The 23,296-nt window shown below is 41.5% G+C and overlaps 2 protein-coding genes across 5 annotated transcripts in view; both read right to left on the bottom strand.

The window, feature by feature from the left end:
* Window positions 1–14,979, bottom strand: part of ankib1b (ankyrin repeat and IBR domain containing 1b) — a 32,107-nt gene extending 17,128 nt beyond the window's left edge. The window contains exons 1-11 of one of the 3 annotated variants that reach the window (XM_030102039.1): window positions 14,833–14,979; window positions 12,911–13,196; window positions 11,876–12,176; window positions 10,776–10,958; window positions 10,108–10,225; window positions 5,907–6,115; window positions 2,673–2,761; window positions 2,128–2,272; window positions 1,391–1,557; window positions 1,170–1,258; window positions 308–438 (exon numbers count right to left, since the gene is read on the bottom strand). In XM_030102039.1, the coding sequence (XP_029957899.1) occupies window positions 308–438; window positions 1,170–1,258; window positions 1,391–1,557; window positions 2,128–2,272; window positions 2,673–2,761; window positions 5,907–6,115; window positions 10,108–10,225; window positions 10,776–10,958; window positions 11,876–12,176; window positions 12,911–13,098 (1,620 nt within the window). In that variant the 5' untranslated portion in view covers window positions 13,099–13,196; window positions 14,833–14,979. Of the gene's footprint in view, window positions 1–307; window positions 439–1,169; window positions 1,259–1,390; window positions 1,558–2,127; window positions 2,273–2,672; window positions 2,762–5,906; window positions 6,116–10,107; window positions 10,226–10,775; window positions 10,959–11,875; window positions 12,177–12,910; window positions 13,197–13,267; window positions 13,289–14,563; window positions 14,660–14,832 lie in introns of those variants that run through there. The other 2 variants (XM_030102040.1, XM_030102041.1) reach the window with 2 other exon arrangements.
* A 786-nt stretch (window positions 14,980–15,765) lies between these two features.
* On the bottom strand, window positions 15,766–20,570 carry eomesb (eomesodermin homolog b). 2 transcript variants are annotated; one of them, XM_030103430.1, is made up of 7 exons: window positions 20,350–20,570; window positions 18,659–19,393; window positions 18,404–18,570; window positions 18,056–18,177; window positions 17,476–17,631; window positions 17,226–17,287; window positions 15,766–17,068 (listed from the first exon to the last, which is right to left on the bottom strand). In XM_030103430.1, exons 2-7 carry the CDS (start codon window positions 19,177–19,179, stop codon window positions 16,282–16,284), a joined length of 1,815 nt encoding a protein of 604 aa, XP_029959290.1. In that variant the 5' UTR covers window positions 19,180–19,393; window positions 20,350–20,570; the 3' UTR covers window positions 15,766–16,281. The 2 variants fall into 2 exon arrangements, with proteins under 2 accessions (XP_029959290.1, XP_029959291.1); XM_030103431.1 differs by having other exon boundaries at window positions 15,767–17,068; window positions 18,416–18,570; window positions 20,350–20,569.
* Between the last annotated feature and the right edge of the window lie 2,726 nt (window positions 20,571–23,296).

Below are 23,296 nucleotides of genomic sequence, written 5' to 3'. Positions count from 1 at the left end.
TGAAAAATCAAAGAATTGCCCACAAAAAGTGACTCATCTGCCTATAGACAAGTTTGTTCAGCTTGTGCTGCATAACAGCCCGTTAAAACACCCCAGTATTTTGGGAGCTGGGCTCTGTGGGTCAGGAGCTTTTTCCCCAGCGGGATTTTTTTTGTAAACTCATTTTGCCATAATTTGAAAACCCCAGCTTAGAATGTTTCCTCAAACAGAAAACAACTTAATAAAAGTTCTGGCAAAAGCCGGCGAGAGTCACTTCATTACACATCGCATTAGTAAGACGAGCGTAAAATCTCCCGACTTAACTCACCTTCGCACACTGCATGTGATTACAGCCCTCGTTTTTCTGTATCGGAGATTTGCAATTGGCGCAGGATTTGGAGTTAGTGAGCAGCCATAAGCAGTTGGCCGCATCCTCGTAAGCTTCACTCACACCAGCCACTTCAACAGGAAGAGAGGGAAGTAAACAGAACAAATAAAGGCATAATGAGACAGAATGAGAATGGCTATTACCACGGCATCAAAACAGACCACTATACTGAGTGGGGAAATTGTCCTGCCTGACTAATGTGTATTGCTTATATATTTTGCGAACATCTCCCAAGATGCCCATGCGCCCACACACACACACATACACAAACAGAATAATTGGCTATTATCAAAGAACCTCTGATGTGCTGTTTGAAATGCCAAGATAAAACAGAATCTGGGGAAATCGAAGGGGAAGATAGTTTCGAAACAAAATAATTGCTTTTATCTTTCGACTGTCACATCAACAAAGTGGCACTTTGGAGCGACTTGGGGCGCCTTAAATCATCTGTTAGATTGCCCTCAGTCCAATTACTGCCTCTAAACATTGCATACTCTCACTGAGTAGGTTGTTCATTTTAATTAATAATTCATCATCGACATGGTGGATTTTAATTGGCCCAGTGCTAAACTGTTTGTAATTACTGTGGTTGAGTTGTGGGGACGTCACCTCACAATCAATCAAGCTTGCAGCCCCCGAAAAATGTCTGGGAGAGTAACAAGACTGAATTACAAGCTAAACATGCAAGCCTAAATGACAAAATAGATAAATACAAGAAATGGATTGACTCCCACTGAATAAAACTATCAGCTGAGGAGAAATGCCTTCAAAATGAAGTTGTGAAAACACAGCCGACACTCACATTCCTCTGGCTTCATCTCAGTGACTTTCTGGAGCCACATCTTCCAGGTCTCACAGTCACAGGGCTCGTGGGCCTCCCCCCGACACTCCCTGGAGTGATGAACACACACACACAAACCCACCCTCACTACGAGACCTGCGGCTTCAGGAGTCACGATCACACCAACAAGAGAAGGGTTTGCGTTTCATTTTCACACATGTCATGTTGCACTGAGGACTGACCAGCAGAAGAGGTGGCCTTTGCCACAGTCTACAGCAGGAGCCCGGAGGAGAGGAAAGCTCAGAGGGTCCGAGGTTGAAGTTCCCGGGCCCTGGGTGCTCAGGCGGACTGCTCTTTCACAGCCTGCCTCTGGACACCAGCGGATTGCTGAATTGTTTTCAACAAAAGCCTGTCAACAGGGGAAAAAAAAAACAAAAAACAAAAAAAGGATCATTTAAATGAGCCAGGAGTCAAAAACTACTCTTCAATTATTGGATGAAGCATCTAAACTACTGCTAGGTACTGAAGTTTGGTTCATTTTGACAACATAAATAGCAGAAAGGCAGTAAAAAGTTCTTACATCATAGTAGTAATTAAAATATCAAAACCATAAAAGATTTGTTTAAGAGTGGCAGGCACCAATATTTTGTCTAATTATGCTTAAATACATGTTTTCTACATATAATGTGTAAATACAACAAAGTTTCACATATAACGCGTCACACTGTGCTATTAAAGTAAAACCTTGTTTTCTTTAATTCAGACCAACAGGCGGAAAATCAAAACGGGTCTTGACGACTAATTTAGTGGCACGAAAAACCACACAACAAGATGACCTGACAGTCTAAATTTTAATACTCAAACAATCAAAATTTCCAATGTGTTTGACTTTTTAATCTCTTAATTAGAGCTGATTAATTAGATTTTCTGTGCTGTGGGCTCATGGATCAGATGGCGTGTGTGTTATATCTCCGCGTACCTTGATGTCAAACTGGAGGTAGCGCCTGTCCATCTCTCTGGAGACCACACTCTCTATGACCTCCACTGGCACCAGCTGGTAGCAGTCGAACGCCGGGCAAAATATGTTGTGTGCTTCTCCTTCTTGAATCTTTAGATTCAGAAACCTTAAAAAAAAAAAAAAAACTTATTAATTATAAAATCCAGTCGAAGTAAATAAACTGTAGCGGTTTGTCCTGTTGTTTAAAATAATAAATAGGAAAAAAAATAAGCACATATTAATTTTTATATTAGTAGTAAGTCCTTCACTTCACTTCTGAGGAATAATTCCATTGAATATTAACACAAAACAAAGAGGTTTCAATTTAAAGGCATCTGTATTTATGTAGCACATTGGAAACAACAGTTTCACTGAGAAGAAGGAAAAAAATGCAATAAAACCACACACACACACACACACACACACACACATACACACACAAATATCAGATGAAAAATTAATGAACACACAACTTGGAATAACAATGAGGGCTACACTGAAAATTCAGCGTTACACAGTTGACTCACCCTTCCCAGCATGCTCTGCAGAATTCATGGCCACATGACATGTCAACAGGCTCTTCAAAAACGGAGATGGAGGACATGCAGATCCCACACTGTGAGAGAGAACACACACACACACACACACACACATACACACACAGGTCAAAAACTAGATCATGTCACATCTCATGGTGTTATTCACTTTAACTAATTCCCTGGTTTTAATTCATGAAAGGTATATTTAACTAAACTTGTTCATTTTCCCTTAATTTAAAAAAAAATATTTTGAAAAGACTTTGTTTTTTTCCTCTAAATTCCTTTTTTTCTCCCAAGTTTCAATAATAACTTGTCCTTTCTTGTTTTGTGTTGTCAGCTGTCATCAATCATCATATAAAACACTATTATTACCTGAAGCATAAACAGGCCTTTAAAAAACAGCTAAAATTTCAGCCTAATAAGGCGTAGATTCAAAACGACTTGATGGGTGCCTTAATTTTAACATCGACTGAAATTTCATGGATGGGAAAGTTATGCTCGAGTCATTTTGATGTGGGAAATCGCTTAATGTGTGAAATTAGACACAATAGTAACCCTCAGGTGATCAAAACCCTGGAATTATGACTTCTGCTCATTGTGGTGCTCACAGATGAGATTTGTTCTGCCGTCAGTAGCATTTTCTCACTCCCACACAAAGACCAGCTACAAATGAAGAACAAACACAAAAGCCTTGTTATAGAGAGAGGTTGACCCTTGTGGACGACATAAAGAAAGCAGTGTACTTGAACAATGTAAGCATTGATTTGTGAAAGAGCACAACGTGATATTATCAACTGCAACCTTTAAAAGGGCCCTTGAGTGCAACTCGTTCGATTGGCACGGTGCCGTTTGGGACATGCCTTCCCAGTTCCACGAAGAAGATGCTGTCAGACAAATGCAAACTGTGATTTCTCATGAAAAATAATTGATGACTCAAGTCTGTCAGCTTCAACTGTCATTTTTCAACAGGTTGCTTCAAAAACAACAAAAAGATCTGTCCTCTCGTTCTCGACTTTTCAGAAAGTGACAAAAAGCGGCCCCTCACAATAGGCACGTGTCAGAAGCGTCATAAAAAAGTACTACTTTCACACTTTTGTGAATCCTGTATTTTCTTGCAGGCGACAGATCACAGTAATCACTGTTCGTGAATTCTGAATGTGAAACTTTTGTACTATTCATTGCAAATTCTGCAGCCATCTCCTGAAGTTCATCAGTTTTTGCAGGTTGTTACACAGTTCAAGTTACCAAGATTAGATAATATCTATTTCATGTCGAGCACTAGAGGCGACAACATGATTTGAGAGCTTCTTAATACAGGAGAGCTCTTGTGTCAGACTCACTGTGATCTACCTGTGGTGGTTTCTTTTAACACTTGGAGGTCTCAGGGTGTCTGTACATTGTGTGATTTGTGCTGTCTTGAAGAGAGATGGGTGATTTTAATATCCTTGCTCGTGGCTGACATGTAGTGAGAGAGGTCCATGAGCAGGCATTGTTATGATGGTGTGACCACTGGCAGCCTCAGATCGTCAATAGACATGCAGCAGAAAATAATGCAATTATAAAAACGATACCATGACGCACCATAGCTGTTAAAATATCATTCCTTTGTCTGCTTCCAAATCAAGCTTTTTCCACGATGACTCCACTCTTGGTTGACTTTCATTATTTCCTACTGGAAGTGTTTGTAGATGACATACATGATAATGTTCTTGCATATTCAAGTATGTAATTGTTGTCATGATTCAGTGAAGTGTGAAATCCTGGAGGTAAACTTGTGCCAGGAATTCGCAGGAGGCCCAACAAGACAAATTGTCAAAATCACATAAGCAGACGAAGGCCATCCGCCTGGAAATTTTATTTCAGTACAGGACTGCTGTAATTTTCAGCTTCACAATTTGTCACACAGAAGACGGCAGAGGAAACGTCCATGCATGTTTGTTAATTTTGTGGAAATCTCAGACAAGGTCAGATTTACAGGTGGGCAATTTAACAGAGGGTGTGCAAGCCTTCCTTCAGCAGGGAGCCGATAGCAGCTCATGATAACCTTGCCCCAAAAGCAGAATCTGTGAATATGGTGTCAAAATAAACCATGCATGAGGATTTCATGGTATATTTATATATTTATTTATGTCTACGGCCAACAACTACTTTGTCCTTTCGGTTAAATTGTAAAAAAGTTACGACAGGTATTTATGCCTCCATAGGCTTGTCTTTCAGTATAGTTCTGTGGAAAAACTTCAATATTAAAGTTTGATACAGAAGAAGGAGGTTAAACTGTAATGTTATTTTTGTTTACGTTTTCAGTCTCTGTCCTGGGAGAGCTGAACCTTAATAACATTTTTTAGATGAAAATATTAATTTTATGTTGACTCCCTGCATATATAAATGAACAAAGCACGGGTTCTCCTTGGGGTCAACGAGGACCGGCTTGTGTTTATGTTGGCAGTGCAGACCACGAGCATGAATACTAATGACTGTGAGCAATGCAACGCCGGGTAAGAGTGAAACATTATGTGCTGCGACAGGTGTGATAGCAAAGACTTAAATAATTCAGCGGAATCACTTCAGGAAACGTGTGGCACCGTAGGGACTTGATTTAAACAAACACCGGCGTACAGTTTTTATAGGTACACTGCCAGTTGCAATTTGTCTCTGTGTTTCCAGGCTCACAGCAATCCCTTGTTCCTATAGCGGCTCTGTGGTCAGGAGAACGTGCTGCTCCCCGAGGCTGCTTGCACTTTAATTTCATTTGATTGTTCTGCACTGATAAGTACAGTTAAACAGAGAGTGTAATAATGGCCTCGTCAACTACGCTGGCTACTGCCAATTAAACTTCCCTGAAACTTTCTTAATCTAAAATACTGGGAAAAAAATAGAGGGTTCGAGGCTTGATCTCATTGTGGTGTCAGAGCTGTCACCAGGAGGAACAGGTGAATAGCGTCTTCAGCTGTGTCTCCCTGCTCCGACACAGCAGCTTCACATGGACGATGCATCATCAAACTGCAGAATTGTGATAATGTGCCATCACTGCAGTCAGGTGTGGAGACATCTAAACCAGGAGCTAAAAAGTACCGTTCTACTGGAAAAACTCGGTCGTATTTTTTCATTTTTATGTGTTCACTACAAATGAAGCTTAACCTTCAATTTATCAAGTTAAAAAAAAAAAAAAAAAACCCCTGACTCATTTCATTTCCTGTTAAGGGGCCTCAAGACATCCCTCACCAGAGCAGACTCCTCATCAGCAGGCACAAGGCTGATTTGGTCCGGGGAGGTGATAGACGAGCGGGTGGTGCGTGGCGTTCGAGGTGAGGGCAAGGTGTCCCATGCATTACAGCCACTTGGAGGTGGATTGGGCATCTGCACTCCCGAGCGTTGACAGCAGTCCTCTGCATTGGTCATCCAGGCCTCTAAAAGCTTCTCTCTGTCCCAGTCTGACGCAGAAACAAAAAAAAAAAAACAGCCGTAAAGAAACAGACACACAAAATAGAACAAAACATGAATCCACAAAGTAAATGAGAATCTGATTAATTGTGAGCTGATTGTAACATTCAGCTTTGATGAATAAGCTCTGAGTCGAGACAGAAAGTAAACAAAAAATGCTATAGGGGCCTCATATTCTTAAATAACTCTAAGATGTGCTAAACAATGGAGTTGTGGTTCGCACTCTCGCCACACAAACACAATATCTCAGTTTCAGTTCAACCTTCGAGACCTTTCCCTGCAGAGTTTGCATGTTGTTCTCCTGCATGCTTACGTGGGTAGTCAGATTGTCTCTCGCAGTTCATCATTCCAGGTTAATTGGCGATTATAAATATCTCACGGGTGTGACTGAGCTGTCTCTGCCTGTGTTTACTCTGTGATGCACTGGCAACCTGTCCAGAGCGTAGCCTGCCGTCACCCACAGTCAGCTGGGAGCGACTCGGTTAGATAAAGCAGTACAGAAGAGGGACAGGTGGAGGTAAACGACATAGTAAAATTCCAGTGCATTTACGATCGAGGACATAAACACTTAACCATACTATATATTACCATATATAATGTTTTGTCATGAGAAAGCAGCCTAAACCCTGTTACATGAAGGGTTTTTATTTTGACAGCTCTAATCTAAAATCAAAGAAATGATGAAGAAAGCAATGTTAGAACTTTAATTCAGCCTGTTACAAGATTTCCTCTAAAGTAAACACCCGTTTCTTCCAAATAAAATCTATTTTCCACTGCATCCTGTCTTATATTTGCAGGGATTTGGTTGGACATATATCTAAGCAGAGTGGCAACAGTGTCATCAAACCTTTCCTAACAGCCAACTGTGAAGACCTGCTGCCATCTGGTTTTCTCTTTTAGAATAGCTCTTCAATCGCATATTCTCACAAGAAAAGGATTGAGAGTCTTCCAGCACAAATACTGACTGGCTCATAGACTGTGACTGAGCCCAAATATTCTCCTCTCCTAAAATAAGGAATGTGACCGGGTCAACAGTGCAATTAGGCCTTTATCAGCCTCAAGACACGCTTCACCACCAATCAAATCCTCAGAGTCTAAATGGCCTCGTTTAGATAATGACTGTCGCAACAATTCCCCTTATTTCCATTCAATTACAACTAATCAGCAAGTGTGACCCTATCTTCATGCCTTTGGCCATTAAAAAGAATCCGGAATTACGAGACTTCCCAATTAGTCTTAAAAATCAAAAATTAGCTGGGAAATACAAATTCTCAGAAAGAACAGAAAGATGGATTTGCAGACTATTTAGCATACAAAAACAAGAGAAACGATAAAACTGAAAGCATTCCAATTGAAATGTAAAAATTAAAAAGTGAGGAACTTGTGAAAGTGTTTAGAGGACATGAATAACATATAAGTCGAAGACCACACCCTCAGAAGATCAGCAGAATCCTGAAACCCTTCACTCTTTTTGCACAGACGGCCAACACGCTCGTGGTATGGAGAATAAAAACAGTACCACTGTGGAGGTCTCAAAAGTGTGTCTCACTAGTACAGCACACCCAGCAACTCAGCTTTAGGTGTTCGACCAAAACGTGAATCAAATGTCTTTAATCAAGCTGTTCTGGCTGCTATAAAAAACAGTTCAAATCAATGAGCAAATCTCCAAGACCATAAACATCTTATACCTGGGAGCAGTCAGGTTACTGTAATAATCAGACTGATGTGTTTACATGCACTGCGGAAATTCAATAATGGAAAAAATGCTGGTTTGCATGTGAGTATGTATGTAGTGATGTCAGACTTCAACTTTCCATTATTCTCAAAACATGTGTTCTTGTCTTGCTGAACGTGGCAGCGTCTACATTGTTTTAGATTGGATGAGTGTTTTCATTTCATTTAACATGAAATGGGTCCTGAGCTCTTTGTTGACTTTCTGCTGCTGCACGATATGTTTGTTCCTTTTTGTCCTCCGGTCACATAACTGTCACGTCTATTCTCTACATATTCATTTTTTTTTACACGTGTGCACACGGAAAAAAACGAAATACATGAGATAAACTGAGTTTATGAAGGTAATCAGATTTCTGACCATTAGTTACCTTACTTTTTCTGACAAATATCTCATTGTGATGTTTTCATGATCACACTGATAGTCAGACAACTCCAGATCATATTTCCAATCTTCATGTGAACAAACTCACAACAAGTACTGAATAATGAAATAATGAACTGAAATCCGTCTGGAAGCCTTATAACAAAATGTCATTATATCAAGACTTAATTGAGGTTTGAAGAACTTCTAATCACTGATTTATAATAAAAAAAATATCTATAACCAGAAGAGTTATTAGACCAGCTATCAAGCAGTGGTTGCTTCCTGCAGCTTCCTCAAGTGAGCAGCCGTCGAATGCACACTATAGTTTCTAACAAGAAAATAACTGAAAGGGATTAACTCAGGAAATAAACATGAAGTACCATTGAATATACAGTTCTTCCCCCATGATAATACAGGTCTACTTTATATTCAATCCAGCACAAAAAGATTATACATAAAAATGCATCGCTAAGATTGTTTGGCCCGGATCGGTGTTGAGGGCAATCTTGTTTAAAGTGCCGAGGTTGTGAGTAGCCTGCATAAAATATGCATATAAAGAGGTTTTGCCTCCTTGTGCAAAGGGCACAGCAAGTGGAGCTTCATTCAGTGCAGGTGAATATAATTCCACACTGAGAGAAATAGAAGTTGCATTCTTGGAGCACGTTGTGTGTCATTTCTATGACACAAATCTCTAATCCAAATGATTATTTAAAAAGACAAAGATAAAACTGAAACTTAACATGTTGCAAATTCAGGCCCATGAGAAAACAACTCCTCCTGTGGGAATCATATTTTTTTCCAAAAATATTTGCTCAAGCAAACACTAGAGTTTTTTTCCTTGAAACTATCTGAGAATGAAAGTTTTTGTTCCAACACATAAACTTTTACAGCCATTTCAACTGGGACCCAGTCACATAGAAGTTAGAACATTTCCCACATTTCACGCCACCAAAGTAGATCAGGAGAACCACTTTAGTGTCGATAACTGCAGCGGACCTGTAGACATGTCATCATTTAGCTGTCACCGACGGGCCCGAGAGAGATCCATGATAAAGTGCAAATCAAATGGAAGTGTGTATATATGATGCATTCAATACAACTGCATTGCAGCTTCTGCAGCTTTATTTTTCTGCAGTAAGGAGATGGTTGTGGAGGGTGGAACTTTACCCATGTTCACTTTGAAAACTGTAAAGATTAGAATTAGAATCTTGACATGACTTCATGCAGAGCAGGAACAGATGCTTATCAAAACCATGTAACACTCAGGTGGATCAGCTCCCCGCCGCAGTCCCGGGCTTTCAAGTGGCTCTCTTGGAAAATTAACTGCCTATCTCTGGATGAAGGACAGACTGACAGCGGTCATATATTAACCTCTGTTGTTTACGCTTAGCAGTTTCTTCTTTGCCAGAGGCGAAAACTTTAAAAAGCCTTCGGAGAAAGGCTGTGAAAAACTGTTAAAAAAAAAAAAATTGAGTAAGTTAACTTATCAACAAGTCTGCAGCATTTTGAATGAAGCTTTAAGTTTGTATGAAGCCATCTGTCTGAGAGCTGAAGTTGAACCAGAAGTGGGTTTTAAAAAAGATCATTCAAAAAGCCTGATAACAGCCCTGATTTACATTTAAATTCCACAGGGATTTGAAACTGGCATAAATGTCCTTAAAGAACACTGCTCCTGAGTACATTTAGCACGGATGAGCAGATAATGCGACTGACGTACATACTTGAAATTCAGTTTTAATTCTGTTTAAATTTCTAATTTGTTGCCACAATGTTTAACAGAAACAAATGTTTGCCTGAAGTGTTATGAAGTACTTGATTCAGCAGCTGTACAGAAAAAGCAGTTGTTCTTCATCTATATCGCTGTGCGTGTTTCTTTAAAAGTACCGTGGGCACGTAGCAGTGCTTCAGCAGTGAAGAGGGGGGCTTGCAGCATGTCGGCTGTCTCCACTATCAGCATGTCCTTCAGTCTCCGTAAATCCTGAGGCCGCAGGCCCTCGTACAACTAGAGAGAGGGTGTTGGAGACAAGAGAGCAGAGCAAGAGTTTAATATCAAGAGCCCAGGAGGAGAGGTTAGAGTAAAGCCACAGAGGCGAACAAATTGTGCAGGTTATCAGAAAGAAGTAAAGAAGGGGGCAAATTAGGGTGAGTTCAGAAGAGGACAGGGAAGAGAGGCGATGAGGACGAGGGTAGAAACATGTGACGGAGGGAACAATGAGAATAACAAGGACCTCAAGTTTAGATGATCACTGACACATGACTTAGCTTGACCCAATGAGCTAACGGACTGATGAATGGAGTCACATGCTCACATGGATGACCTGCTTGTGTGTGTGTCTGACAGTTTCTGTTCTGTTTTTTTTTTTTGTTATTCTTTTTGTAATTGTAGTGGTGTAGCTCAGTGGATTAAAATGACAAACCCTGTGTTACTCCATTTTCCACAGCTTGGGGACAATAGGGAGGGTCGATGCGGGTCACAATGGAAGCGACGCCCCCAGCGAGAGTGACAAACACAAATTTGTATACCCACTGACTCTTGGTATGTTATTCTGTACCTCTCTTCGGTCGAGAGCTGCATACTCTGCCTCTATGCCCTCCGCCTCGGGGGCAAGCGAGAAGACCATCTGCGACTCCAGGCGCAGGGCCAACTCCTTGTGGTGCTGCTTCTCGGCACAGTCACATGGAGTCTCGCGGTTCTCGTTCTCCGCAAACAAGTCCGCCTCTCTCTGCACCAGCAACTGATCAAGTAAAGACAAGTGGAAAATATGGCTTTGAGTAATTGGACCCATGCTGCATTCAAGAGCAAGAATTAAAGTTCAAAGCGAACTGGCTGCAGCGACAAACGGTGGATTGCTCCAAACAACACACGCAGTTAAAGGAAAAGTAATTAATTTAAACAAAAAATTATCATCTCAATTGTTTTTTGGATAGACAAAAGTAATTATTCAGAAAATAGAAGTGAATAGTTAAAAAAAAAAAATCTAACTTTTCTGCTGAATTAGCAGCCCACAAAGCCCTGTACATTGTTAGTCACTTGCTATAAGAGAAGCACACTAACCACTGGACCACCTGAGGAAGTGACAAATAAAATGAAATCATAATAAAAATACTTCAATGGCACTATCTTTGCAATAGGTTGTGCAGGTATGGTGGATTCTGCCTCAAATCATGTTCAATTCTGCACAATGACAGGAAATACTGTCCATTCTATTCTACGGCTATTAAAAATTTAACAAACTCGGGTCTTTAAAAGGCCGACTGTTGACAGTCAAAACGATTTGGCCCTCGGATGTGATGCATTGATCCTCGGGGACTAATAAAGATGCATTATGTTCCACAGCATTTTCAACAACACACTCGGGAGGGATTTGATGTAATCATTATGAACATGTGAATTATGGTTCCTTGCCCAGGGTGGCAGCTACATCCACCACAAGGTCACACACAAGGAACTGCTTAACAAACATTCATTGTACAAAAGGGCAGATATTGAATAATTTGTGGTAACGTCAGGGTTTCTCTTGCCTCTTTCATCCTCCAATCGCTACAACTGCCCCATAAAAATTGACACTCATCAATTTCCATCCAAATAATTTGTCATCTACCTCTGCAAAAGGCAAACTTTAAAAACGTGTTTAAAGATTTACAGTCTCACCTCCACACACGTCTTCATGCCAGAAGCAGCAGCGTAGTGCAGGCAGGTGTTTTTCTTGTTGTCCTTGGCGTTGGTGTCGGCGCTCTCATACTCTCCGTGGTCCAGCTTCGCTCCGGTCCAGGAGAGGACGATCTGGAGGCACTCCGCCCGGCGCTGCTCGTCCTCATAGGGTCGAGCGATCCGAGGCTGCAGCGCCCCCTCTGAGGTCAGGATCTGAGGCCCCATGCAAAGCAGGTGCAGGGAGGTTTCATTGTGCACATTGCGCTTGTTAGGATTGCCATCTTTGCTGAGGAGAAAAGACCTGAAACAAGAAGGCAGAGAGAGGATAAAGTTATGTCTAATGTTTTTTAGTGTTACTGAAACAATCCATGTTGATGACGGTGATGATGGACTCAGTAAGTGAGGAATTGTTTTAATATCTTAGACAACACGCTGGTAGACCTGCTTTCTTTTTAAAACAACATAAAACTAAAATATGGCAATAAATAAAGTCGTTGACGGAACAACAAGAAGAAGCCATTTAATTGTGTAGAGCTGTACTTTTCAAAGGAAAACACATTTTTAGGTAAAAAGAAACACATAATGCAAGTCTATTAAATTATCTTTCGAGATAATCGGTGTAAACTCGCAGATTTGGAAGTAGGACTGCATAATGATAGAAGTTAGAGGGGAAATAATACCCTGTGAGTGAAATAAAGAGAAGTGTGAGGTTAACTTGTAAGATAGGAGGCTCTTGGAACAATGTCCTATTCCAACCCAGCGTGTTGCATTCCTGAGTGCCACTAACAGATGGCTATGTGTGGAGACAGATGGGACACAAGAATATAGAAACAAAACATGAAAGATTTTTTTTTCTTACTTCACAGCGACACTATGATCAATAGAAGCTAATGATCAACAAGGAGTGCTCAGAAGAGACCTGACACAATGATCAGAACATGACGCCAGAAGAAAGCCCTCCAAAAAAACTTTAAAACTGAGTATTTGACTTTCGATCTGCTCGCTTCTTTAACTCTGACCGGATTGTGTGCTCACCTGAGTAGGCGCGTCATGGCGTGCCGGGCAGCATAGTGCAGTGGAGTGTTGTGCTGGTAAGACTCCCCGTATGTAGAGTTGGGATCCAGAGCCTCCTTAAACTGCGGGTTGCTCTCGTAGAGTTGGCAGGCCAGCACCTCATCCCCGTTGATGAGCGCCTTGCGGAACTTTGTTGCCGTGTTGCCCATTTCTTCCCCCTGCCGTGGGTTCAAGCTCTGACTGACGCAGCAGACTCGTAAGTCGTTTCCAGCTCGTTCAAGTCCAGCAAGCCAGCATGCTGCATGTCCTGCACAAGAGACAAAAAATAAGGGCAGAATTCCTTAATGGTTGTTTGTATATCCAGCAATGCCTCGCTACCTTGGAAATGAAAATGGAGCTTGGTTGAAAATACTTTCACTAGTTTATCTGAAAAAAAAAAACAGCCTTTTGTCTTTGATCCACCACTTTCACTCCCTCTGAATCACAAGGACAGAAATTCCATCTTCAAGGTTGCTCAGTCTGCTCTGCCACAAGCTCCTGTGTCAGCATCACCACCGCACTGTAGACAAACTCCCCCCATGTGTCTCTTTTTATTTTTTTCGTTTTGTTATTGGAAACCTAAACATAGTGGGAACAAAGCTCACACAGAGTGTAGGACAAGACTTCCTCTGGCATCACCAGGAGCTTCCGCCTCTCTGTGCCAACAGCGCCTGTCCCACTGAGGCCAGGACTCATTGTGAAGCGAGACATCCTCAGCTGAAGAATAACACACAGTGAGTCCGCATCCCGCTTCCACCGGAGCACCATATGGTCATGACTGTTAGGGCAATGTGAGGCTTTTATGTATTTTTGGTGAACTGCAGCTCAAATCTACAAAGGAGAGTCAGCCCTTTCAGTTCAGTGCATGTCCCACTTCAGGACACTACAAAATATTTATCACCTGGCAAAACGTGTGTATAATACCAGCTTGGTTTACAGTACAAGCAATAAATTCTCATATTCCTGCATCAATTCATCACAGTAAAGCATGGGAATACAGTGCTGATATTGCATCTGTAAGACAGCTGATTACTTCATGCAGATTATGCAAAAATAAAAAAATACTGGTAGCTTAATCCAGTATACTTACATTACTATGTACGTAACAGGTAACTATAGTTCTTTCCAGTGTGGACAGTTTCATAATGTAAACAGTGCAGCCAGCAGCACAAGTCACCTCATCTTACATTACAAAATGTGTGTCAACTTTGTGCCATGTGAGGACACGTCCACCGACACAGTCAGGACCGCTGTAAAACACACACCGTCTCACCCCGGTGAGCACCTGAAAACACCTGATGTGAAGCTCGTGCATGATCACGACAATCTCCAAATGTATAACTAATTAACCTGGCAGAAGAAGGTTAACGACACTCCCCCACAACAGCGCCATACACACACACACACACACACACACACACACACACTTCTAAACTGTGACTCCCTAAACAACACCAACATTTGCAATAACGTCGGGGTTTGTAGAGACTTGTCACTAAACTCCGGGCCTTCTCCCCGTGTCGTGTGGTGTTTACCATCCTCGCTAGCTCGACCCGACGGCAGCGTGTTGTGTTAATGACCAGCCCTCTTTGTCATATTACTGCTTATAACGCAACACCACCTCCAGGCACTGACCTTAAGTAGAGACCGCTGCAAACAAATCCCCGTGTTGACAGTGCGAGTTTCAAGCACAGTAGATACAATGTTGCTCGCTAGCTATGTTATTCAAAAACAAAACAAGGAAAAAAAAAACACCATGACGCGAGCATCTGCGTGGACCAACGTCAGCGCACGCTCTTAGCGGGGAGAGCTAGCGAGCTAATCGCACTGCTAGCCAACTTCATGCTAGCTGTAGCAGTTTAATAAAACTCCGTAAACAGTGACAAACAAGTGGTCAGACTTACACTGGTGATATATCTCGCAGACGGAGGCGTGTCCGTGTATATCGAGCGCTAATAGAGAGCGAAGGCGCCTCGGAGGGTCTTCTGGTGAAAGCGAGGCAATCCTTGTCTATAAATAATATGTGCTGCCTCTGTCAACTCTCCAATTGATTCTGCTGCCTGCTGCTCCGGTTGCCAGGTTTCAGTACAACCCCCCAAAACAGGCGGAGAAAGATGCGGCTCGGGGTTTTTCCCAAGCCAGAACAGTAGGTTTTACTGAACTACAACTACAATTACGACTAGAATACAACTAAACCAGGCTCTTACATTAAGTCATAACTATATTAATATATGTCAAGATATTAGAATTAGTTGCACTGGTACATTGAATAAAGGTTTGAGTAAAAGTTGACCGTAGAAGAACTCATACCCATGTTATTACAAAATGTGAGTAGATAAGCTTTTTGTTTTGTCCTTATTTATTTTGTTCTGTGTCATTAATTCGTTCCAGACATGTCAAAACCATATGAAAAAAAAAAAAAAACTAATCACATACGGGAAAAAAATCAGTTTACGCTACTGTGAACCTACACACGCACACACACGCGCGCGCACACACACACACACACACACACACACACACACACACACTATGGGACGAACAAATCCGATGGGTCATGCTCCTGGTGTAATACCTAACTATGACCACTAGAGTGCGACAAACTCCGTAAAAAGTCAGCACGCTGTTGCGTTTGCTGTGATGCTTTCAGCGCGCGAGGCGCTCAAATATTGCAATATTGTATTAGTGTAAGCGAACTTTTTTTTTTTAATTTGCATACCAAGTGTTATAAATATGGAGATATTTTCGATCATGAAGTGCAGTGTGTCTCAACGGGATCAATAGTTCCATTTAAAATAACCACTTTGCATTCTCAATACAACATATACGATTTTTATTATCAAATTTTTAAATTTGCAATGAAAGTATATACAGCATATTCCTTTTACATCAAACAGTGCACACATTCAGAAGAATAGGCCCTTAATAAATTCTCTGTACACATGATCTCATCACATGATATGGGTCTAAATGTTATCAGATGTCTTCAATAATAAAACATATACAGCAAACAGTTAAAAAAAACATTAGTCGTGTGCTTTGGCACTTTTAGGAATCCAAATACACTGTTACATGAATGGCACTTCATTTGAAAAAAAAAAAAAACAGCCAATGAAATTTAGGTGGGAAAAAAACTACATCTTGAAAGGGTGATTTTCATGCTGCACTTCTCTTGTAATGTAATTAATCCCCAATATTGCCTTTATCACCACAATAAAAAAAAGAACCATTTATCAACACCAGATCAAAATAAAACTACCCATATAGGAAAAAAGGCAAAGTGATCTGTTTTGTTCAGTGTGCAGAAGAAAGATAAACTGATTGAGGGCCTATTTTTTTACTAGATAAAACATTCAAGGGTTTGTGTAAAATGAGTAGTAAGCGGTCATGCCTTTAGATGGAAGGGGCTCCTTGCTGTAGGAGCTGTTGTTGGTGACAACTGTGGCTACATCCTCACACTTAGTGTTGGTGGGTGGATCTTCGGTGCTTGGCCCATTCAAAGACAAGCGCCTCCGTTTGCAGGCCATGGAGTAGCTTTCAGCCTTGTCTAAGGGGAGAGCTGGTGGCTGTGTCTCCGTCCAGGAGGAGATCAGCACACTGCTACTGTTCACATCATCTTCTATCTGTGGCTTCAGTTTGTCAGAGTCTTCTGGGAAGCCAGCAGTGGGACTGGGCCTGGGAGACCATGGCAGGCTGGGAGCCACTTTTCTTTGGTATGGTGCTCTGGGCCCCCACCCTGCAGACATGGTGGTGAAAGGGGAGTCTGGGTAGTAGCTCAGAGCATGAGACGTTTGCATGGACAGCGATTTGATACCATAAGGAAGAAGGGAACTTGAATATTCTCCCTCATAAGGTGTGAGATCTATCTTGTTGCTGCTGCTTGTGCCGTTTCCCCCCTGCTGCATAGAGGTGACAAACCACCTCTGTGAAGCTCCATCTTCTGTCTGAGGTGAGAGGAGGCTGTTAGTCTGCGGGACGGCTCTCTCACTGTTGTAGAAGCGATTCTGTGGAAGGTTGTTGACAAACTGGTCCTGGAAGAGGGGCTGCATTGTGTAGCGGGTGCCGGGCACAATCTGGTGGGCACGAGGAGAGTCGGTGGGAGATGGTGTGAGGCGGTCACTCTCTGGAGCTGTGTACATCCTAAAGAAAACACAAGTCAAGAAGGGTCTGACATTGGAAAGATATTTTTTACATAATGGAGGTAGACATATGTGGGATTAGGTGTTGCTTTTATGTGGAAAAACAAAAAAAAAAATATTATTTGCAACAAATGAAAAATGCAGGAAAAAATACTTACGAGTCATAATTATCTCTGAATCCTTTTGCAAAGGGGTTGTGGTCAATTTTCAGTTGTGTAATCTGAAAAGTAGGGAAAGAATTAAGCATGTTGAAACAAAACATGACAGCTCACAAGAAATCCTGTCATAATTTGCTTGCAATAAATCATCACCACCACCAAAAGAAAAGACATCCAAAAAATACATTTTTCAAAGCAAAATCATAAGATTTTTATAACCATCTAAAAGCTGGAAATAGTTAATACTTACATCAGTGTTCTGGTAAGCAGTGACTGCTATAAACTGAGTCTCTGGGAAAGTGAAGCACTGTGTCTTCACTTCACTGTTGATCTCTTCTGCCTCATCCGTCACCTCCACGATGTGCAGCCGCGGCTGGTACTTATGCAGAGACTGCAGGACGATCATCTACACAACAGACACAAAGCATCCGTTAATCTTAAAGGCAAAAAATAATAATAATAATAATAACAAAACATTTATTTATGCTTTGTACATGTTCAGAGAAAATAATTTGTCAAGAGCTTTAATTGTTTCTGCATAAGAAAAATCCCGATAAACTCCAACTGCAAATATTAAGAACTACAACTATACTGTGTGAACCTGATAAGAAATAATAATTTCAATAGAAGAAAAAAAAAGCGTTATGAATTCGTTCATTCTTCACAGTTGCAGGAATATTTTGGTTCTTGATTAAAGTACAACACTCGTCAATTATTAAAATAAGTATTGAATACATTAGTTTAATTGTTATTACGTTGTTCGTAAATTGTTGCGTGTTCTGTGATCGTTGATTGTGTGTAATAATCCTATTTTTTAACCATCACTGTACCTGGGACGTATTGTGACTGGTTCCTTTGTTGTTGGTGAGTTTCAGTTTGCTGAAAGAGATTTCCTGTCTCATCCAGTGCGCACCTGTGTTTGGGGACTCTGGGTGGATGTACATTTTATTGCCTGCAATACAGAAAAAAAAAAGTTCATTTGAATTCTAATTCTAAAAGCAAAGTTTGGCTTTTAAATTTAATTAATTTACATATTTAAAATATGTTAAGACACTAAATAAAAACTGCAATTTCTTTCAACATCTACAAAATTGAATTGAAACGAATGCAATAAAATACGCATGTTTTAATTTGACACACAAAGTGGCATTGAAAACAAATAAAGGGTGGGTATTAACCTTTGTCAGTACCTTGGCTGCTGCTGTCCGCCTTCCCGCAGGTGACCCACTTGCCGCCCTGGAACCTCCAGTGGTTCGGGTCCGCCAGCACCACCTCCACGAACACGTTGTAGTGCGCCGTCACGCTCAGCGCGGCGATGTTAAAACTCAGGAAAGGAAACATCCTTCTGCACACACAGCATCAGAGCCATGTCAGAATTTAGTGAGGAACTGTTTATAAATTTAATTTGCAGTCGAGGACCTCTCTCTCCTCACCTGCCCTGCTTGGTGATGATCATCTCGGTCTGGTGCCGGTGGAACTTGAGCCACAGCGGCCGGTTGCAGAGGTAGACCTGGGCCCTCACTCCGGGCCCGGAGCCGGGCAGAGCCATGCCGCTCAGGGCGGACCCGGAACCGGTGTAGGACGGGTAGAGGCAGCCGGGGCTCTGTCCGAGCTGGTAAGCCGGGCTGAAGTGACCGCGCCCGGACGCGGAGGGGGGGAACCCCGCCGGCGGCAGCACGGAGCTCAGGTGGAGGGATGAGGGATACCTGCCGGCCGGGGACGCGTTGTAAACGGAGCCGCTGGGGGTGTACGGGATGAAGGAGCAGGGGTTGGCCGATTCCGGACTCTGCTTGGGGATGGGTGTGATGTAGTAGCGGTCGGCACCCGTCCCGTGATCCGCGTACCTGTTGCTTGCGGCCGGATCGTCCCCGTCGACCGCTGGAGACTTGCGCCTCTCATCTGCTGCGTCTTTGGTGGAGGAATAAGTGCTGCTTTCCCCCTCACCGCCCAACATGACTGCACTTAATCACTTCTGCTCTCTGTGCTCTTCAAGTTGCACACGTCGATGATGTTTTCTTGTGTTTCTGCTCTGGAATCTGAACTGTTGATAAGACAGAGGCGCTCTGCTGTGAAGCCACCGCAGCTGCTCGCATTTAAAAGGCCTGATCCCGCCTGGGAATGAAGGGAGGTGGTGTTCACCGGTCTTTATGGGAGCTTCAACTGTGTTTCTGGGGGGAAAAAAAGAAACCACGAAAGAACAAATGCAACAAATGATTTGGACGCTTAATTTTCACTCCTCTGCAGAAAGTTTCATTTGATATTCGGCAGATTATTGTATTCTAAATTTTTCATTTGCTGTGAGTCAATAAATGATTGTCTAGAAATGATAATCTAAAGTTAAAACATCATGTACTTTATTCTTTGAATTGGCACATTTTTCAGAACTAATATTAATCCTATTTGCATCCATTTGAACTTAATCGAACTTTATACTAAAGTTATTCAAATTAATTTAAAAAAATCTATACTTTTCAGAGGGATCACGCAGGAGCCCGTTTCCTGTAAATCGTTTGACAAACTTGAAATAGCGCAGAGATTTTGAGTGAGTATCTTTAAAGGTGTGAAAAGTAAACTGAAACATCGCCCACTAACAATGAAAATGTGTCATCACGTTTCTTTCCACTCATAATATATATTTTCTAAACTACCATACACAACTGATACGAATCATTATATGACACTGAAATAATCTTTTCTTGGATGCAATTTAAATGTAACAATAACAATGCATTATAATGTGGTTAGTTATCTAGTTACTCGATAATCCCATCATCATTCAGAAGTAAGCAATTTGCATTCATTCAATTCTGGAGTCCCCACGGGAAAACCGACGTGAAAGGGGGAGATAGCCAATTATTTTTCCATTTGAAGAAATCTGTGATGATTCTCGGATCGGACAGTCAGAAAGTGACAAAAAGATAACAGTCAAATCAAAACAAAAAACAAAACAAAAAAAATTGACGAATCAACAGATTTACTTATTTTCTTCTTTTTAGAAAACCAAGTGTAGTATTATGAGATAAACGTTTTATTCAGTAATTATACTGCAAAATTTAAAAACACTAATTTAAAAGAAAAATCCTTGCAAAGTATTGAAATGTATAGTAAAAACCCTGAAACTTACCAAGCGATTATTTTTCCAAGGTCCGTTTGCAAATCAAGCACCGGACCAGAAAAAAAAATAGAATAAAGAAAAAAATACTAATAACTTTCGGAGACCGTATCAATGCAAGAAATGCTGAAATGTGCCATCTCGGAACGGGATGGATGATTCAGAAGGCGCCTTGATCTGAGCAGAGTTGCGCGCTCGTGCTCTCGCCGCCGCTCGCTCCTTGTGGCCATGACGCACAGAGAGCAGCCTATTATCAGACTCCCCTCCGATCACTGGAGGCAGGGGCGGGGGGATCCTCAGCATCGCAGCCAAGGTGTGGAAGAGTGAGCCTGCCTCCGAATCAGCCAGTCACTCCCACAAAGACACAGACACGACCAGAGCAACACTCCTGTCAGAGTTTGTGTCTGATTAAAGGGTCACTAATGCCTGTTTCTTATGACCTGTGTTTGTTCTGTTTTTTTTTTTTTTTTCTGTATGCATTAGTTTGTGAGGCAACATCCTTTGATTTCATCAAGCAAGATAATATTTGTTTCTGCACGAGTTTGACTTGGACAGTGGCACAGAGACAGTTTTATCAGGTTTATAGCTCTCCACTTGCTGTAGTTGTAATAAAAATCAAACACATAATGTGATAAACTGGTGGACTTGTGACAAGGACCTTATTTCCCCATGAGAGAATCTTTTAACTTCATTCAGAAGTCTTGACTGACTTCTCTGATTTAAATGTACAATACTCAACAAAATCAGTTTCACTTTCAGCTGCTAAATAGATTTCAATCAGACTCGGCCTGTCTTGATTAGTTTTTCCTTCTTGTCTGATCAAAGGAATCCAAGACAATGAATTATGCTGCGTTGCTGCGTTAGTGACACACCTTTAAACAGAAACAGTTTTCCTCTCAGACGCCTTTCAGCTGCCGCTGTTTGCTCTGAGGAAAGTTTCCATGATAAAGGCAATAAGAGGATTAGCCGAGGAGGTCGTCCCCCCCAAACTAACATCAAACAAAACAAATCAAAACAGTTTGAACAGCAGACAGTCTCCAGCTAATACACTTCTGATTGTTCGGACAAACCTAACTGTGACTCTTTTTGTGTCAGAAATACATGCAAATGGGCTACAAATTCACAGATCTTGCATGCATAAGTGGCACTGATGGGAGTTGATGAAGTTACTTTGAGCGGAAGGTCTTTAACCCTTGCTTGCCTCTTTTTCAGACGAGCAAGCAATATAACAGCACAAAGTGATGAAGCTTGTGAGTAAGTCTGATTGACCTGACTGGATTGCTTTATGAAGACTTTTAGCTGGATTAATAGAAGATTCCTACTTGACTTTATTGTTATTCTTATAGAATGAATCTTTTCTAACATATGACTAATGTAAAAAAAAAGTATACTTTCTAAGAAACATTTTGTGTGTAACTGAAGTAAACTAAATTATGTAAGTCTTTCTTTTCTTTTTAGGCAACCATCTGACACCCATTTAACGTCATATGATTCAATGGTAAAACCGATGAGTCAGAAGTGAGAACTCAGCTCGAAAAAGTTTGTAATGGAGTTGCTGTATGAGCTTCCATTTGCCCCGATGCTGCCGGGACTTACAAACCTTCTGACACATATTGAGCTCTGGTAAGAAATTAAAACCTTGCTACATTCACATCCCCTGATAAATGTGTTCATGTACTCTACCTAAACGTCTGGTTTGTTTGAATTGTGGATAGAGCAATGCACATGCACAGGTTGAGACGCAAATTGTACTTTTTCGCAAATAGCTGCTAAAAGATGACCATCATCTCAGATTTGAGTTTAATGCACATGAGTGCATGGAAAAATAGGACTTTGTGGCGTCTTGTTTTTTTGAGCCAGTTTTAGTCAAATATACAGCTCAGATTATTTTGATGCCAAACCTCCCCATCTCCAGAACACAAACACAAAGAACCAGAAAGTGGGCAGAATGTATGCCAAAACTTTCAGTGCATTAATTGAATACATCTTGAGCCAATCTTCAGTACTTTTCAGCATTTTATAGTTGAGGCTCAACAAAAGCAAAAACACAATTTGTGCCTGTCCAGAGTGTTTCTTTAAATGAAAACCCTTTGAGTCTATCACATAATGCCCTTTGGCTCGTGTATATTCATCGGGCAGCCAGTTTGTGGAATGGCCGCAATCCTATTTCTGCCACGCTCAATGAACAGCTTCCCCTAGCTGTGCCTGCTTTTTGACACGTCTAAAGGGCTGTTTCTGATATCTTGCCATCCTGCCGGTCACCCCTCCCGCGGCGCTCATGCCAGGCAGGAGGAAAAAGCTGGTGACCTGGCCATCGCGGCCCTGCCCTAGGCCACTGCCGCCCCGCTGGCAGCAGAAGGTCTGTTGGTCTGAAGCCATGCCAGGAACGCTGCCCGCCGCAGCTTGTGATGTCACGACAGACACGCTGCAAAGGGAGATGTGATTGGTTTGGGTCGGGGGGAGGTTACCTTTCCGTCTATCTCTCTCTCTCTCTCTGGGAAATGCCCTCTCAACAATTTACAGACATACAAACCAAATTAATTACCACTTTAATTGGATGTGATTCCAGCTTTGGGCCCTCCTTAACCATTTGACTGAAAACCAGAGTATGTTCACTCTTCACGAGGAATTATTTACATATGTAGGAGTTTAGCGAGAGTAAAAAGGAATACATGAATGCCTAATTTAAGCTTTTTGCAACTCATCTTTTACTTCCTTTTCTTAATGAGTTGCCACTGCATAAAAACATACTTTATTTTTGCACATTTGCCACATTCAAACTGAACTTTTGTCCTCAGATACACTTACAAACTTCCTATCTCACCCATGACCACCGCCAAACTATTAATAATAGGAAATAATTCAGAAGATTGCACAAAAATGAGATGGAAAACAGTGGTGATAAACTTGTGATGAATAGCTGTAATGGTGTCCCCTGGTATATAAATTCCAAGAACTA

This window comes from Salarias fasciatus, chromosome 11, assembly GCF_902148845.1.
Source record: "Salarias fasciatus chromosome 11, fSalaFa1.1, whole genome shotgun sequence".
Taxonomy (NCBI): Eukaryota; Metazoa; Chordata; class Actinopteri; order Blenniiformes; family Blenniidae; genus Salarias; species Salarias fasciatus.
The sequence above is the reverse complement of the archived record's forward strand: the minus strand, read 5'-3'. Positions and strand labels throughout refer to the sequence as shown.

Bases quoted from the DNA above. Each gene is read 5' to 3' on its own strand.
- eomesb (XM_030103430.1), bottom strand. From the start codon at position 19,179: ATGTTGGGCGGTGAGGGGGAAAGCAGCACTTATTCCTCCACCAAAGAC. The intron at 18,178-18,403 runs GTTAATACCCAC...TCTGTATTGCAG, and splicing joins CAGCCAAGGTACTGACAAAG to GCAATAAAATGTACATCCAC. The intron at 17,632-18,055 runs GTACAGTGATGG...TCTGTTGTGTAG, and splicing joins CCAGTCACAATACGTCCCAG to ATGATCGTCCTGCAGTCTCT.